Source organism: Cucumis melo, chromosome 5 (assembly GCF_025177605.1).
Source record: "Cucumis melo cultivar AY chromosome 5, USDA_Cmelo_AY_1.0, whole genome shotgun sequence".
Taxonomy (NCBI): Eukaryota; Viridiplantae; Streptophyta; class Magnoliopsida; order Cucurbitales; family Cucurbitaceae; genus Cucumis; species Cucumis melo.
Window position 1 is genome coordinate 23,521,162 of NC_066861.1, and position 17,714 is coordinate 23,538,875.

The following is a 17,714-nucleotide window of genomic DNA, read 5'->3' on the forward strand; positions in this document are numbered from 1 at the left end:
CCGTCCGTCGCCGCCCTCCCTCGCCATTGTCCCTCGCCGCCGTCTGCCACTTTAGGTAAGTGAAATATGAAAATTTATTTAGTTTAAGTTTATGTTTTAGGATTTTTTTTTATGAAAATTAGTTTAGGATTTTCTTTTGGAATAGATTTTTGTTTGTTAAATGTATTTTTGTATAGAATGTGTGTAATTTGTGGTTGAATTGAAATTGAAATTTGAAATTTGAATGGTTTAGGATTTTTGTTTTAGAAAATTGAATTGAGGGAGGATTTTATAGTTAAATGAAAATTGAATGGGGGTTGAATTGGGGGAGGGGGTTTATTGTTAAATTGAAAATTGAATTGGGAGGGAAGTTTATATTTGAATTGAAAATTGAAATTGGAGGGGAGGGGGGGGATGTATAGTTAAATTTAAAATTGAATTGGAGGGAAGGGGTTTAAGTTAAATTGAAAATTGAAAATTGAAATGGGGGGGGGGGGGGGGAATTTATAGTTGAATTGAAAATTGAAATTGGAGGGGGGGGAGGGGGGGGAGAAGTTAATAGTTAAATTGAATTGGGAATGTAATATGTGTGTTAAGATTTGTTTTGGCTATCCTGGTAGCCTGTTTGTGTCGAATATTTTTATTGTTGATTTGAGATGGCTATCCGCTTTTTTGTTTTGAATTTGTTTATGTTTGGGATGGCTATCCTGCAGTTATGGTAGCCTTTTTTGTTTTGATCAATTTGCTGGTTTCAAGGGGTGGTAGTAGGATAGATTGAAGTATTTTGTTGTTAATGATTAGGTTGTGTTGGCTATCCTGCAGTTATGGTAGCATCTATAGTTTGAACTTAGTTATTGAAAAATAGTGAAAATTCAGGGGAGTAAGTTATGGATGTGAGAAAGTAAGAGACATATGTTTCTAATCAAACCTATTTATGTTTTAGGGACTTAAACGATGGATAAGGGTTGGATGAAACTTAGAAATAAGTTATCCCTTGAGTATAGATATGGAGTGACCCAATTTTTAGAATTTGCCAAATTTCACGTTGATGCTTACGGACGATTGAGGTGTCCATGCAAGAGATATTTGAATTTAAGTAGCAGCCTTACAATCATAGTAGCGGATCCAAGTCGTTTCTACAACGACAGTATGAGCTCGCTGAAAGAAGAGTGCAGCCGATCGATTGTGTGGAATTGTTCCGGGAAACACACGTTCAAGCTGGGACATTTGTGTCGCAGGCCGCCGAGGATGCGCATGTAAGTTATACCCTTATTAATTATCCACTTTTATTATATATTTTTGCGCGTTACCTAACATAATTTTTAAATTTGTTGCAGAATCAAATGCTGGAACTCCAATCCCAGCCTACCCCAGAGGGTAGTCAGCCACTCTCTGAGGATGAGATATGCGATCAGGTGTTGGGTAGACGACCAGGCTACTCAAAAAGCCTTGGTTGGGGACCCATGCCGAAGGCCCGCAGAACGGCAAGTGCAAGCAGTTCGTCGACATCTTGTTCGCAATCCACACAAAAAGAGATTGAATTACAAGCTAAACTTCATGAAGCTTTGGAACGGATTGAAGTACAAGATAGAAATCACCAAGCATTAGCTTCACAAGTGGAAGCTATGAAAAAGATGATTGAAGACCTAACTCGTGCACAACAGGGACCACCACATGATCCCTAGCTCTGCGGTACGTCGTATATGTCTCTATTATTCTTAAGTTTTTGCAATATATGATTATGTATTAAACTTAGTTATTTTTATACCATTTTTAGGACCGAAGGTGTAGAATGACGCGCATACGCACCTCGTTGGGAGATTTTTCATTATGTTTATGTTTTTTCTATTTTGAGAACTATATTTTGTTGTAGTCAACTTATTCGTATTATTAATTTTAATTCTATTTTTTTAATTTGTGTTTGTATATTTATTAATTTATTTTAATTTAATCCAAAACATCGCGAAATTTTTTTGAGCAATCCAAACATCATTGTGAATGTTTGAGCAAAATATTATAAGGAAAAAAGTAAAAATAAAATATTTAAAAATATATATAAAAAAGATTTCCCGACGTTCATTACGTCGGGAAAAAAACGTCGAAAAACAGGTTTTCCCGACGCATCTCCCGGCGTCGGGAAAACCTTTCCCGACGTCAAGTTGGTATGGCGTCGGGAAAGCCTCTCGCGACGCATTTCTCCCGACGTTCTTCCCGATGCCGTTTTGTACGTCGGGATATCCTTTCCCGACGTACTTTGCATTTTCGCCGACGTATTTGTGCGTCGGGAGCACCCCCGTCTCTTGTAGTGCCACCTCTTGAAACCATCCCAAACATGAGAAAATTTAAAACAAAAAATGCTACCATAACTACAAGATAGCCATCTTAAATCAACAACAAAAATATTCAATACAAACAGGCTACCATAACTGCAAGATAACCAAAACAAATCTTAACACACATATTACATTTTCAATTCAAAACATAAATCCCCTGCAAATTTGAATGCAACCATAACCCCCTGCAAAAATTTCAATTTATCTAGTAACTCCCCCCTTTCCCCTTCAAATTTCAATTTAAGTATAATCCCCTTCAAATTTCAAATTAACTAAACCCCCTTCAAATTTCAATTCAACTATAACCCCCCTTCAAATTTCAATTTAACTATAATCCCCCCTTCTCCAATTCAATTTTCAATTTAACTATAAACCCTCCCCCCTCCCCCAATTCGATACGAAAATACATTTAACAAACAAAAATCTATTCCAAAAATCCTAAAACAATTTTCTTAAAAAAAAAAAACCCTAAAACATAAATTTAAACTAAATAAACTTTATATTTAAACTTACCTAACGTGGCAGACAGCGGCGGAACGACGATGGACGGTGGCGAGGGACGGCAACGACGACGGAATGGACGGCGAAGGCTCTTCGTTTCTCTCTTCTCCTTTTCCCTTTTGTTTTCAATTCTGTGTAAAACATAACTGAAACATTTATAAAGGGGATTTCCCGACGCCGCACGACGACATCGGGAAATCCCCTATATGGCGTCGGGAATCCATTATTCCCGACGCTCATTAAAAGGGTTTTCCGACGCATTGTGCATGGTGTCGAGAATACCCTTATTCCCGACGTTCTGTGTACCGACATCCTTTTTGGTGTCAGAAAACCCCTGTTTTCTTGTAGTGACTATTACCAATAGTTGTTGCGTTAGTGATGTTTGCAATCAATAATGGATATCAATGATAGTTGCTATCAAAAATAGTTTTCAATTTGAAAAATGTGCTATCAATTGGTATGATCGATAGTTGTATCAGTTGCTATCATTAATAATCACTATCAATCATGGAATAATTGTACTGAAGGGTAAGTTTGCTATATTTGCAAATATTTTAAAATTATGTCATTCGCTATAATTTTCCTATATAATATTAGTACTAAAATAAGCAAGTAAATGAAGTTATTATATATATATAGATATTTATATATACAGCACTATGTATTCCGTAACCTGTATAACCACAAAAAATAAAAACTCAAGTGTCTTTGGCAAGTTATTTTTTAAAAAAGTTTTTTATATACAAGTTTGTTCAATTTGTTACGTGGTAAAATTCTTTTTATTATTGTTCCCCAAGGTTTGTCGGTAACAACCAAATATTGATCGGTTGGAAAACAAAAAAAAAACATTATTTTAATTGCTTAATTTCTTTTTAAAAATTTTTCTTTATGTATAGCTATAATACATGTTTTTTTTTTTATCAAAGAACATAGTTCAACTAACATAATATTTGTCGCGTTATTTTCGAAGTCAGAGATTGGAATCCTTTCCTTACCATTTTAATTTAATATTTGAAAAAGAAAAAAAGAACATGTATTTAAATGCGTACAACAAAATTGCACCATTTTTTTAGATTAATTTCAAACCAATACTTTTCAACTCAATTTTTTGAAACACTATGATTATTGGCCCTCAGAGTATGAAGGAGCGGAATGTCATTCCTCCCAAAGGTTTATTATATATTTTACAAATTTTAATTATGCCACGAGAAAAATCATTTAATAAAATTTGTTGATATATATCTTTGAAGATTTAGTTTAATTAAAAAACTACATGAAATTTTGCATAATATTAAAATTAAAAAATTGTAATAACATTTATGAAAATTAAAATATCAATGGATATTTAACGCCACCTTGACTACCAAATCAATTTCCATCTTTTAGTTTGAAACAAGTTTAAAGTTAAATGATATTTTTTTAGGACAAATTCAAAAGTTTAGAGAGAGAAATAACAATTTTTCAAAGCTTTTAGAAAATGTCAATAATATTACTATCATATTAGAATCAAAATTATTAAAATTTAAATGATCAAAACTTATAGTCTAAGAAAAATATATAAAGTTTAGAAGTTTAAACATAAATTTTTGAAAACGTAAATAGTATAACTAAATATGTGAATTTAATTAATTAAAATACCATTTAAACATTCTTAGTTCATTTTCATTTTTTATCTTTACAAGATTTTCAAAGGTGATCTCATGCTCAAGATCCGGTCATAAATTGTCATTAACCCAATACTCTCTTGAAATACCATGACTTAAATTCATTGATTTATGTGACAATTTTTTTTATCACTAATTATTGTTTTCATAAAAAATAAAATATTATTATTTGAGTTTTTTTATTGCATTTATGTTTGTTGCCCTTCCTTTGTCCCAATTAGCCGCTCATAGTAATGAAAACCCAGTTTCAACCTCGATTTATTAAATAAACATCCTAATTAACTAGATTTGATAAAAATCAATTGAAGAAAAATGTGTATTTCGTGTACAGTAAATGTGTATGCATCACAAACACAGATTATAATAACACAAACTATAATAGTCTGTACCCAAACACAAATTATAATAATCCAAGCTATAATACTCTGCACCCCAAACACATAATATTGTAATCCTCACTCCTTACTCAAACGCCCTCTAATATTCATCTAATTCTCCATACTCCTGTAAAGGATCACACCAAAAATGTAATGACCTTTTTAGGAATGACTTTAGTAACAAAAGATTTATAAAAAAAAGTTAATATATATTATTTGTTTAATTTTGGTTCATATACTTTTAATAGTCTAATTTAGTCTATACATTTTTCCCGAAATCTTAAATAAACTTTAGTAACAAAAGATTTATAAAAAAAAGTTAATATATATTCACATGTATTTCCTTGCATGAAATTATTACTATAATTTAATCAGTTTCGACAAAAATTAATTTTGAAAAACTAAATTTAAAATTTATTGAAAGTACAAGAATTAAAATTGAACGGTTGAAAATCGAGAGACAAAAATTGAACAAACTTAAGCGTGTGAGAACCAAATGGAATATGTAAGTGTATATCAAATAATTTTCCAATAAATTACAATAGTTCACTCCGACTTTCCATAAACCAATAAAAGTTCAATTCAACTAACATCCGAGTGAGGTTTTTATCGTTTGAATGACCCCAACTGTTGCACTAAAAAAATTACTCCATGATAACTCCCCTTCCTAAATTATCAAATAAAGATTTTTCAATACATGCTAAATGACAATGATTCGTTTATTTTTTCCCATTGGATGGCACAATCAAATCTTCAAAATACCCCTTCAAAGTTTCTTATGAGCTTCGCGGAGTGCAAAGAAAGAGCTCCTTCTCAGTCTTAACCTACTAAAAGGGGTTAAAGGAAGACGTAAGTAGAAGGTTGAGTGGTTTTCTATTATCGGAAGACGAAAGGAGCTCGACTTGCTGCCAGTCTTTGCTTCTCCGTAAACTAATGGGTATACTTTATATCTACCCATCGTGACCATGCTTATTAGTGCAAGAACACTATTGTTTGTTAAAGAAAATAAAATAAGTAAATGTTTGATTATACATCAAGTTAATCCTCAAGTAGGAAAGTGTTCAATAGCTGAAATGTAATTCAGTAAGTGTAGGATTCGGAAACCTGCCTCAGTTCCTGATGGCTTGGTATTCTCCTACATTTCCAATGATTTGGCTTCTCTTCTCAATTGTTTTTAATTGCTACTAAACGTGAGGATTGTTCCTACATACCAAGAGCCCATTCAGTATACTTTGTCTTTCACTCACATGTTTTTCTAAAAAATTTTGAGGTCACACAAATTAAGATTGTTTCAATGCAAGCATGTCTGACTTTAGACTTCCTGAACCAAAATGTGTATATTTTTTAGTGTATGTTTTTCTTACAAGTAGTAACTATTCATTCTTTTCTAGTTTTTTCTCGATCAAACTAGTATAACCTCATGATATCCCTCTCATTCATAGGAATAATTTGGTTTTGAGAAAAAAAATCCTTTGGACCCAAAGTTTAAGTACAGGACTTAATCAACTACATAAAAAGGCTTTGAACGTCGGGAGAAAATTTAACCAACTTGTTACAAATTTTTGATTTACCACTAGGCATGACAGGTACACAGCTTTTGAGCCTTTTTTCACAACAATCAAATAATCATACAGTATAACCTCACTTCGCCTTCTTTCTTAGTATGGCATAAAAGAAACCACTCATTATTCAATCGTGCTCGTCAAAATTCCTCCCTGAGTATAAATAATATAACTACATATAGGTACATAAGGATGTCAAAGAACAGAGATTTGTAGAGTGAACTTACATAACATTTCCACCTCGAACCAATTTGTTCTCGTCTTCAACGAGCATAAATATAATCCCCAAGCAGCTTTAGATCGCAAATGCCGATGCCTTGGTGAGAAAATTGTGTTTGAACTTCATCTTATGGAACAAAACAGTGAGCATGAATGAAAGTTAGTCTAGCTAAAGAAGATTGGCATTAGGAATATAACCTTCCCTCCTCAAATCATCGATCAATAAATCTAGAATTTGATGGATTTCGATCCACTCTTGGTGCAAAACATCACCGGCATGAAACTCGTGAAGTTGTGAATTGATGTCAATCCAGCTGCAACCAGGAGTCTTAGAAACACCCTTTTGCTTCATCAACATTCTCATCATGGCAGAGTCATCCCATCTTCCCAATTTTGCGTATAATTTCGACGAGATTACGTAATTTGCAGAATTTGAAGGTTCCAACTCGAGGAGTAGGTTCATTACACGCTCACTAATGTCGATGTTCTTGCGCTTTTGACAAGCACCAAGCAGTGCTCCAAGAATTACTTCATCTGGTTTTTCGGGCATTGCCATGATGAAGTCCCAAGCCTCTTCTAGATGTCCCGCTCGTGAAAAAAGGTCGACCATACAAGAGTAATGCTCAATTTTTGGCACTAATCCAAATGACGAGCTCATCATGTGAAACAACCGACGTCCTTCGTCAACTAATCCTGCATGCACACAAGCAGAAAGTACTCCTACAAATGTGATGTCATTGGGGGAAACAGTTCCACCCTCATTCATCATGGATTTGAACAATGCCAAGGCTTCTTGAGCTTGGCCGTGGAAAGCAAGAGCAGATATCATAGCATTCCAAGAGACCTCATTTTTCTTAGGCATGCCATAAAAAACTCTAAATGCATTGTCTAAGCTTCCACATTTCGCATACATGTCAACTAATGCAGTACCAACATAAATATCGTCTCGGTAGCCTCTTTCTGAGGCATAGATCTCTAATTGCTTCCCCAAGTCAAGGGCTCCAATTGAGGCACAGGCAGAAAGTATTCCTATCAATGTGATTTGATCTGGAGCTGTACTGCTCACTCTCATGTCTTGAAACAATTTAATAGCTTCCTCTGACATCCCATTCTGCGCATATCTGCAATTGATAGGTTGAAGAACAAGAAAAAAAGTAAGATTTCATAAATTTGGAAAAGAGGCATTATTATTTTAGACTAAATACATGTTTTAGTCATTAATGTTTGAGCATTTTTTTCAGTTTAGTCCCATCGTTTAAATAGTTTCAATTTAGTCCCTTGTGTTTAAATTTCCACTAACAGAAATAAAATCTAGCTAAAGGTAGACTTAATAACACAATATTTAATGAAGAATTAGACCACCAAATAGCAGAAATTTTCAAAAAACTTCTTCTTTTCTTCTCTCTGGTGGCTCAATTCCTCCTCCAAGTTCTTGTGCAAATTTGCTTAGTATCATGGCACATGAGCTAATCATGAGCTACATTTAACATCAACTAACAAGATGGTGTTCTTGAAAATTGTTTATATGTGAGGGACTAAATTGGAACTTTTTAAACTACAGAGAATATAACATATATTTAACCTATCATCTATTAACAATATTGCAAAGTATTGGTTCAAAGAGAAGGTGGTCGTTCACTTGCCCTGTAATCATGGCATTCCAAGTAACTTTATCTTTCTTCTTCGTAGAGTCAAAAATCCTCCTTGCTGACACTAAATCACCACACTTCCCATACATGTGGATCAATGCAGAACCCATAAAAGAATTTAACGGCATCTTATTCTCCACCACAAACTCCTCCACCCAAGTACCAAGTTTCAAATCCCCCAGCTCTCCACACGCCCCCAAGACACTAACTAAACTCATTTCATTGGGCTGAAACCCAGCTTCCATCATCTCTCTAAACAAACCCACAGCTTCACCAGCATGCCTCATCTTCGAATAACCTGAAATCATAGAGTTCCATGAAACCAAATCCTTCTGAGAAATTTCATCAAACACCTTCCGTGCATCACCCATTTTCCCACACCGCGCATACATCGTAATCAAAGAATGACTCACATGACCATCCTCATCCAACCCACGTTTAATCCCAGAACAATGACCCATCCGACCATTATCAACAGCCAAAAGATTCGAACACGCAATAAACAGAAATGGGTAAGTGAACTTATTGGGTTTCAAACCGAGAAATTTCATTCGAGAATAGAATTCAAGGGCAAGAGAAGGCTTATTCCAAGCCGTCGAGAGACCACGAATCATGACATTGAAAGAATATTCGGTTGGCTCGAGAATGTTGGAGAAGAAAACCGAGGCATAAGCGAAATCTTTGAGGTCGACGATCTTGTAGAGAAATGAATTGGGTTTGTAAATTGAATTTGTAAGCAACTGGGTGTGGATTTGTTTCAATTGTCTGATACTTAAACATTGTTGCAATAAGGAATTGAGCTTTTCGGAAAGAGCTTGAGGATTGGGATTTGGTTTTGAATGTGGTTTTTGGAGATTGGGATAGCGGGAAATGAGATGTGGAGAAGCTTTTATTCTCAGCATTCCTTAACCAAGGTTTAATTGAGGGGGAAAATGGAATTATATAAACAAAAACTATGTGTCTTGTGTTTTTGGGCCTTGACTATGTGAAGCCCATTGGGCCCATTCATGATCTTTTAAGGCCCAAATTCACATTTTTCAAAGGATTCTATTTTTTTTCTAGATTTAATTTTGTTTCCATTTAGACCTTTCAATATTTACATTTTTTATGTGTAATATATTTCAATTCAAATTTTTAAGTTTATTTCAAATAATTATCTTAGATTAACGGATTTGATCACCCTTTAATTTTAGATTTTCAACGCCAATTTTTTTCTTTTCCCTCCTTAAACTTGAAATTTTTCAAAATTTTCAAATCAACCTCCAAAATTAAACCAATTATTTTCTCTCGTTAATACAAATTTGACTTCCAAAATCTAAAATTAAATAATACTCAAATCCATTTGTAACGCCTTGAATTTAAAAGAGAACATAAATAAACCAATATGACAAAGATTCTAAAAATATGAAAATAATAGGTTCGTTTTTAACATGTATATTTAATATTTTGATAGATATTATATTTCATTAGTATAATTATATTGAACATATTGTGGTCAAATTTATGCTATTCCAACAAAAAAAAATATCTACAAAATTTATAAAGAGGGTTTCTATTAGAAACAAAATTTATTTAAAAGAAAATTCAACAATAGTGGCAACTATCTTTTAGATTCAATAAAAAAAAACACAAAAAGACTAAAATTGAATTAAACTCAAAGTGCTTATATATAAATAACTTTTTTTTTTATTTATTAATTTTTCAAGGAAAAATGCACCATAAACTTTAAGAGGAAGAAGGCATCAAGACCTTGTACTCCAAGTAAAATGTTATTACATTACCTTATACATATATATTTCTTCAATCTAATCTACCACATTTAATTTCTCTCACACAAATCCCTATAATAAAGTGAACAATATAATAATAATAATAATGGATTACAAATGCTAGCAAACAAATATATAGATCAACATTATTTGATAGTGTGACATCACTTTTTTCTCTAAACATTAAAAATGATAGAATATAGTTAATTATATCCTAATTAGAATATATAAGATCTGTACATATTATTGCCAAACATTATTATTAATGTCCATTTGTTTTATATGTAAGATATGCATTGCTTCTTCCAATCTTCTTATCGTATCTTAATATGGTCAAACTTGACATTATAAGTTAATATTTTTCGTCTTTTACTATACTTATTAAAGACCAAGGAAAGTCATGTTGACTTATAATTCTTAATTAAAGACTTTCATTATTAATTACCATGTAAAAACTAGGAGAAAATTATTGTATAAAACTTTTTTTATAACAACCAATGCATCAAACTTATAATATATTTAATGAATGGAAAGTTTAAAATTCATTAAGCCTATCTTAAATTTATTATGGTAGATATAGTATAATAATATGTATTTAGTCTACACAATTTGATAAGAGGATGTTACGAAATCATAAACATAGTAGACATTAAGAGGTTTCAAATAACTTTGTTGAAGCTAAGTATGGGTTATGGTAATCGAGAAAAATAAAATAGTAGTAGACATGATAAACAATGAATGGATTCAAATAATTTTAATGTAGCTAAGTATAAGTTATTATAATGAGAAACTTAAATATTGGGTAAGTTATTTTAGTCTTTGTTCATCTATAGAGTATCTTCAACCAAAACCAACATTTGTCTTCGACTTATGAAAGAAGTATGTCATATAAACCCTATATATATATATTAAAAGAAATATAGTGTCATTTCAATTAACTTTCTTTAGGAAAGTTCTCGTTAGAGACCAAAGTGCTATAGAAGTCAAAATATATAGGTTAAAATGTTGAATTTGAAAATTCAAAAACTAAAATGCTACCAAACCCAATGGTGAGACAAAAATATAATTTTTCCTAATGTATAAACAACTTTTATTACAATAATAATTTTAAAAAATAGTCAATACTATATACAAGCCAAAATTGAAACATATGATCTTTTGGTCGATATTACTTTATGTCATTTGAACTATGGTCATGTTGGCGTACTAATTACAAGAAAATACTTGAACACCAAATTTAATAGTTAAAATTAGTATTATTTGGAATCGTCAAATAACTCCTATTTTATTGTGATTTATGTTTGCTAATATGACATTATGTGTTACGTATGAGTAACCAAGTTTCCTTTTTCTTTTTTTATTTTTCTTGATGAAGTGATGTTTTAAGTGCATAAAATCTCATGTGTGTGAGCATTGACTCCACATTTCTCACTAGGAATGGTTTGTTAAGGATATTTCTTTTAATTTAATTTTTTTTTTTATGAGTTGTTGGTATGGTTTGTTTAATTAGTTAAAAAGAAAGAAAATTATAAATAAGAAGAGCTAAAATGATTTAAGATTTAAATAGTTAATGTGTAATGATGATGAACTCCGGACCAATATGTACTTTATATTAAAAATTCATTCCATTTCCTCGTAATCAAATCTAAAACAATTAGTTCAAAATCATAAATAAGAAAGAGAGGTAGCAGTTTGGTGACCTACTTGGTCCAAACCTATTGTTTTCACTGCACCTTCTTAATTATTTGTTTATTTTTAAAAAAGAAAAAATAATTATTGTATTAAGTACTTGTAGAAGACTGTACATTATTTTTTTAGTTTTATTAATTATAAATAAAATAGCTCAACAATCCAATCTAGTTATAAAGTCGATCTATTTCGATGAATAGAAATCCAATAATTATTATTTTAAAAATTGATATTTATTTAAATTTATGAACTAAATTGTTTATATATTTAAGTATTAGTTTACTATATTATCGATTACCCACGTGAACTAAGTTCAACTGACACTCGTATGAACTTATGGATAAGAGGTCCTTTTAACTTAGACTAAAATAAAAAATTTATGAATTTCCTGTGTTGGACCCACACGTTAATGTGCAAGTGAGAGGGGAAAAATCGAAGTCCATGAGATAAAGCAATCTCTTACATTAATTTCTCTAAGAAAATAAATGACATGTGTGTTTGTTAATTTCTTTTTTGTTTTCTGTTTTTAGACCAGAAAGAAAATGTATGTTGGTAACCATTCTTAGTTTTTTCACAAAGTTGGAAATAAATGGTAAAGAGCTAAAGGAGAATTTTATTTTATTTCTTAAATTCACATCATCATGATCATATTTATGATTAAAAGTGTTCTAAATATTCCAAATAGTTTCTAATCAAAATAAAACATGGTATTATTAATGCTTTAAACAAAATTGTGGTTTGATAGTAATGGTATATCATATATATGGTGGAGAGAATATAGAAAATGACTTTGTGATAGTAATAACAAAAAATGGAGTAAAATTAAAAGTATTAATTAAAGTTATTCATGTTAAAGAAAGCTAGTGTAACGACCCGACTCTTTATGCTGAATCGAAGTGGTTACTGAATCTAGGATCAGTGTTTAAGTCATAAAATCTGGTGTAAATAAATGCAAAGAAATCTAGCAAATGTATTTATGAAAGATAGTTAAGGTAACATGTAGAAATACGAGTTAAGTTTAAAATCCCTAAGCGGGCCCTATCTACAAAATAACCAAAGTAAACATGCAGAAAGCCGAAACATGAATTTAACTGTAAAGTAAAACATGTGCGGAAGCAGGAAAAACCCCTATGGCTCGCCACGGTCACTTCACGTCGCTCGCCAGCTTGCCTTTGCCCTTACCTCGTCCTCTACCTGAAAACATAAAATGAAGAGAATGAGTATAAAAATACTCAGTAAGGGACCCACTACTAGTCCCACTAGGTGCCTGTTGGCTTCCCTATCGAGTCCTGAAAACTGGTACCCAATCTCTGGCACGTTCCCGAACACGTGCAACATGCGCTCCCGTAGGAACGAAAATCTGGTCTTCGGTGTTCCGAGGGAGCACCTAGGACATGCTGGTCTGTAGTGAACCCGGGGGTAACACTAAGACAACCGGGATGCGAGGACCCCGTCGAGTCACTCGGTCATATCTATATCCATGCTAGACTGGCGTCCCGTCGGACCACACAGTCCTAAATAGGTGGTGATCCCGAAGGACACCCATGCAGGTACGACTCTACTGGGTTGCTAACAGGGACCCTAGTCTTAACATACATATACATCTCATCATCATACAACTATGACGAAATAGTGAACACTAGCTCCCTCCCCTTCCTCAACAGTCTCTACATCGTCAGAACAATTCCAAACATTTCGGTCATATGCTACCGAGCATTCGTATCACAACGTCCTCCTACAGTCAGCAGTTCAACACAACATACGGCCACATACTACTGAGCATTAATATCATAACATCGTCATACAGTCAACAGTTCAATACACCATACGGTCAATCATCAGTATGCATATCTCACAGTATGCGAAATCTTACAATTTGTTCATGGGTCTAGTAGTAGAAATCTCTTACCTCGAGATGTTGCTAGATGAGTTCCTACTGAGGAAGTCCTAAGCTGCAGCAGCTATTTGGTCCAAGTTGCTTCTTGAGGAAAGTAATTAAATTAATTAAATTTCCAAATTAACTCATTTAATTACTGGGCAGGCTAGGGAATTTGGAAATTTACCAAAAACTAGGTGGAAGGAGCCAAAATTGTCTTGGCGGCTCGGCTGGAAGAAGGACAGAATCGGCTCGGCTCAGTCCTGGCGAAAGGGGCTTGCGCGAGCGGCTCGGCTCACGTCAGCAGGGAGGCGCGGCTCGGCTTGGAGTAGGCGCGCGCGCGGAGTTCGGGTTCGGCGGGCGGCGCGGGTCGGTTTTGGACTCGGGCCGACGGGCGGGCGCAGATCAGCCGAAACGCGGGTTCTGCTTCACGGCTGGAGGCGCGCGGCTGACGCCGTCGACTGCTGCGGGTCGGTGACTTGGCAGTGCGCGGCTTCACGCAGTGGTTGGCGGTTGCGCACGATGGGACTGGGCGGCTCGGCGACGCGGCTTCAGCTGCTCTCCCTCGGATCGATGCGGCGCGGCGCAGGCACGGGTGTAACGCGGCTTCGGGCGACGGCTGGCGTGCGACGGCTCGACTTGACCTGATCTCCGACGCGGCTGGGACGATGTGCGTCGACTCGGCGGCGGCGGCGTGGCTAGGGTTTCTCGGCTTCTTCTTCTTCTTTCTCTTTTTCTTTTTCCTTTTTCTTTTCCTTTTCTTTTCCTTTTCTTTTCCTTTCCTTTTCCTTTTATAAAATAAATTCCCCTCTTTTTCTCTTCTTTAATAAATTCCAAATTTCACTCTTCTCTCTCTAATTTACCAATATTTCCCCCAAATTCCTCCTTTCCCTCAACTTCCAAATACCAATTAAATCTTTAATTACCAAGTATAATTAAAGTTGAAATTTGCTTAATATTTTAAAAGGGGAAAAGTTCACATCTTGATGACATAAGTTTCATTATTTAATTATAAACAAATAGATGAATAAAATAAAAATAAATAATTGAATTTAAAAAAATGAACGACATGAGATCATTGGGGTGTTACATACTTCCCCCCTTAGAAAGCTTTCGTCCTCGAAAGCTCTACTCCTCGAACAGCTCTGGGTACTGGGTCTTCATGTCCTCTTCTCTCTCCCACGTGGCCTCTTCAACTCCATGGTTCTGCCAAAGGACTTTGACTAGTGGAATATCTCGACTACGAAGCTTCTTGATCTCTCTTGCCAAGATCTCGACAGGCTGCTCCTCATAGCTCAAGTTCTCACTGACCTGTAGGGGCTCGAAGTCCACGATGTGCGTCGGGTCTGCGACATACCTCCTCAACATGGAGACATGGAATACGTCATGCACTGCTGAGAGGGATGGGGGCAAGGCCAAACGATAAGCCACAGGGCCAATCCGTTCCAGTATCTCAAATGGCCCCACGAAACGTGGACTCAACTTCCCCTTCTTCTCGAACCTCAGAACGCCCTTCATCGGTGCTACCTTCAAAAAGACCATATCTCCCACTTCAAACTCGAGGTCCTTACGTCGTACATCAGCGTAACTCTTCTGTCTGCTCTGTGCGGTCAGCATACGAGCTCGGATCTTCTGTATGGCTGCATTGGTAGTCTGCACTAACTCGGGGCCTAGCATCCTCTGCTCTCCAACCTCGCCCCAGCAGACAGGGGATCTACAGCACTTGCCATACAGACCCTCAAACGGAGCCATACCAATGGTAGCCTGGTAACTGTTATTATAGGCGAACTCCATTAGATGCAGGTGGGAGTCCCAACTTCCTGAAAACTCTAGCACACAGGCCCGCAGCATATCCTCCAAAATCTGGTTCAGTCTCTCTGTCTGACCATCAGTCTGAGGGTGGAATGCCGTGCTGAAGTCCAGCCTCGTACCTAATGCAAGTTGGAGCCCTTGCCAAAATTTCGAAGTGAAACGGGCATCCCTGTCTGAAACGATGGATACTGGTACTCCGTGCAGTCTTACTATTTCCGTCATGTATAACTGCCCCCACTTGCTGGCAGTGTACGTGGATTTCCCTGGCACGAAGTGGGCTGTCTTCGTGAGTCTGTCGACCACAACCCAGATCACCGTGTAGCCCTTCAAGGTCTTGGGCAGTCCCGTGATAAAGTCCATCGACACACTCTCCCACTTCCACCCTGGCACACTCAAGGGTTGCAACAACCCTGCTGGATGCTGCCTAGGTGCCTTCACCTGCTGGCACACCAAGCACCTACTGACGAACTCTGCTACATCCCTCTTCATGCCCCTCCACCAATAGACACTCCTTAAGTCCTGGTACATCTTCGTACTCCCAGGGTGCATGGTAAACGGGGAACTGTGAGCCTCAGTCAAAAGCTCTGTCTTAACTGCGCTGTCTTCCGGCACACACAGGCGCCCCTCAAACATAAGGCCATCATCAGAGGATATAGAGAACTCTTCACCTTGCCCCGTCTCTACCATACGACGTTTCTCTGCCAAGTAAGGATCACTCAGCTGAGCAGCAATGATCTTTTGCCTCAAGGTTGGCTGAACTGTCAACTGAGCCAACTGTGCGGCAACCTCACCTACTGAGACTGCAATCTCGGCTCTCTCCAAATCCCTGAGTAAGGGGGTCTGCTTCGTGATTAGCGCTGCTGAATGTGCAACCTTCCTACTCAGCGCGTCAGCCACTACATTTGCTTTACCTGGATGGTACAGGATCTCGCAGTCGTAGTCTTTCACCAACTCGAGCCACCTCCTCTGCCTCATGTTCAACTCCTTCTGAGTGAAGAAATACTTCAGGCTCTTGTGGTCGGTGTAAATCTGAATCTTCTCACCGTACAGATAGTGCCTCCATATCTTCAGTGCAAAGACTACAGCTGCCAACTCCAAGTCGTGGGTAGGGTAGTTCTGCTCATGATTCTTCAACTGGCGTGAGGCATACGCAACTACCTTACCTTGCTGCATCAGGACACATCCCAGTCCTTTCTTAGAGGCATCACTATAGATCACAAAACTTCCCGACCCATCAGGCACTGTCAGGACTGGTGCCGTCACTAGCTTCTGCTTAAGCTCTTGGAAACTACTCTCACATGCTGGGCTCCAGACAAAAGGGGTTCCCTTCCTGGTCAACTGGGTCAATGGGCTGGCTATGCGTGAGAAGTCTTCTACAAACCTCCTGTAGTATCCTGCCAGACCCAGAAAACTGCGAATCTCACTGACTGTAGACGGTCGAGGCCAGTTGGTCACCGCTTCGACCTTAGCTGGGTCCACCGAGACTCCCTCACTGGAAACCACGTGCCCTAAAAATGTCACCTTCTTTAACCAGAACTCACACTTGGAGAACTTGGCGTATAGCTTATGAGCTCGAAGGGTCTCCAAGACTTGGTGCAAGTGCTCTTCGTGTTCGGCCTCAGTCTTGGAATAGATCAAGATATCGTCAATGAAGACTATGACGAATTGGTCTAGAAAGTCCTTAAACACCCTGTTCATCAAGTCCATGAACACTGCAGGGGCATTAGTTAAACCAAAGGACATCACTATGAATTCGTAGTGTCCGTACCTCGAACGAAAGGCCGTCTTGGGAATATCACCGTCCCTAATCCTCAACTGGTGATAGCCTGATCGCAGGTCGATCTTGGAAAAGACGGTGGCCCCCTGTAACTGGTCAAACAAGTCCTCAATCCTGGGTAAGGGGTAGCGGTTTTTAACTGTCACCTTGTTCAACTCTCGGTAGTCAATGCAAAGGCGCATCGACCCATCCTTCTTCTTCACGAACAACACTGGGGCCCCCCACGGTGATACACTGGGCCGGATAAAGCCCTTGTCCAACAGCTCCTGTAACTGGACTTTCAACTCCTTTAATTCGGCTGGGGCCATTCTGTAAGGAGCTCTAGAGATAGGGGCGGTGCCGGGCTCTAACTCGATGGCGAAGTCTACCTCCCTAGGAGGCGGAAGTCCTGGGAGTTCGTCGGGGAAAACGTCAGGGTACTCCCTTACTACTGGTTCGGAAGATAGGGAAACTTCTGGTTCTGCCACATCTACTACGCTTGCCAAGATACCCCAAGTACCCTGGCTA

At 36.8% G+C, this 17,714-nt stretch overlaps 1 protein-coding gene and 1 long non-coding RNA gene across 3 annotated transcripts; one reads left to right on the plus strand and one right to left on the minus strand.

The window, feature by feature from the left end:
* The first annotated feature begins 1,220 nt into the window (after positions 1–1,220).
* Positions 1,221–1,901, plus strand: LOC127149600 (uncharacterized). 2 transcript variants are annotated; one of them, XR_007821273.1, is made up of 3 exons: positions 1,221–1,235; positions 1,317–1,671; positions 1,757–1,901. It is a non-coding gene; the product is annotated as an uncharacterized LOC127149600 (long non-coding RNA). The 2 variants fall into 2 exon arrangements; XR_007821272.1 differs by having other exon boundaries at positions 1,228–1,671.
* A 4,492-nt stretch (positions 1,902–6,393) lies between these two features.
* LOC103492726 (pentatricopeptide repeat-containing protein At2g34400) lies at positions 6,394–9,186 on the minus strand. The gene is made up of 2 exons (XM_008453211.3): positions 8,279–9,186; positions 6,394–7,756 (listed from the first exon to the last, which is right to left on the minus strand). The coding sequence occupies exons 1-2, from the start codon at positions 9,184–9,186 to the stop codon at positions 6,805–6,807; spliced, it is 1,860 nt and encodes a 619-aa protein (XP_008451433.1). The 3' UTR covers positions 6,394–6,804.
* Between the last annotated feature and the right edge of the window lie 8,528 nt (positions 9,187–17,714).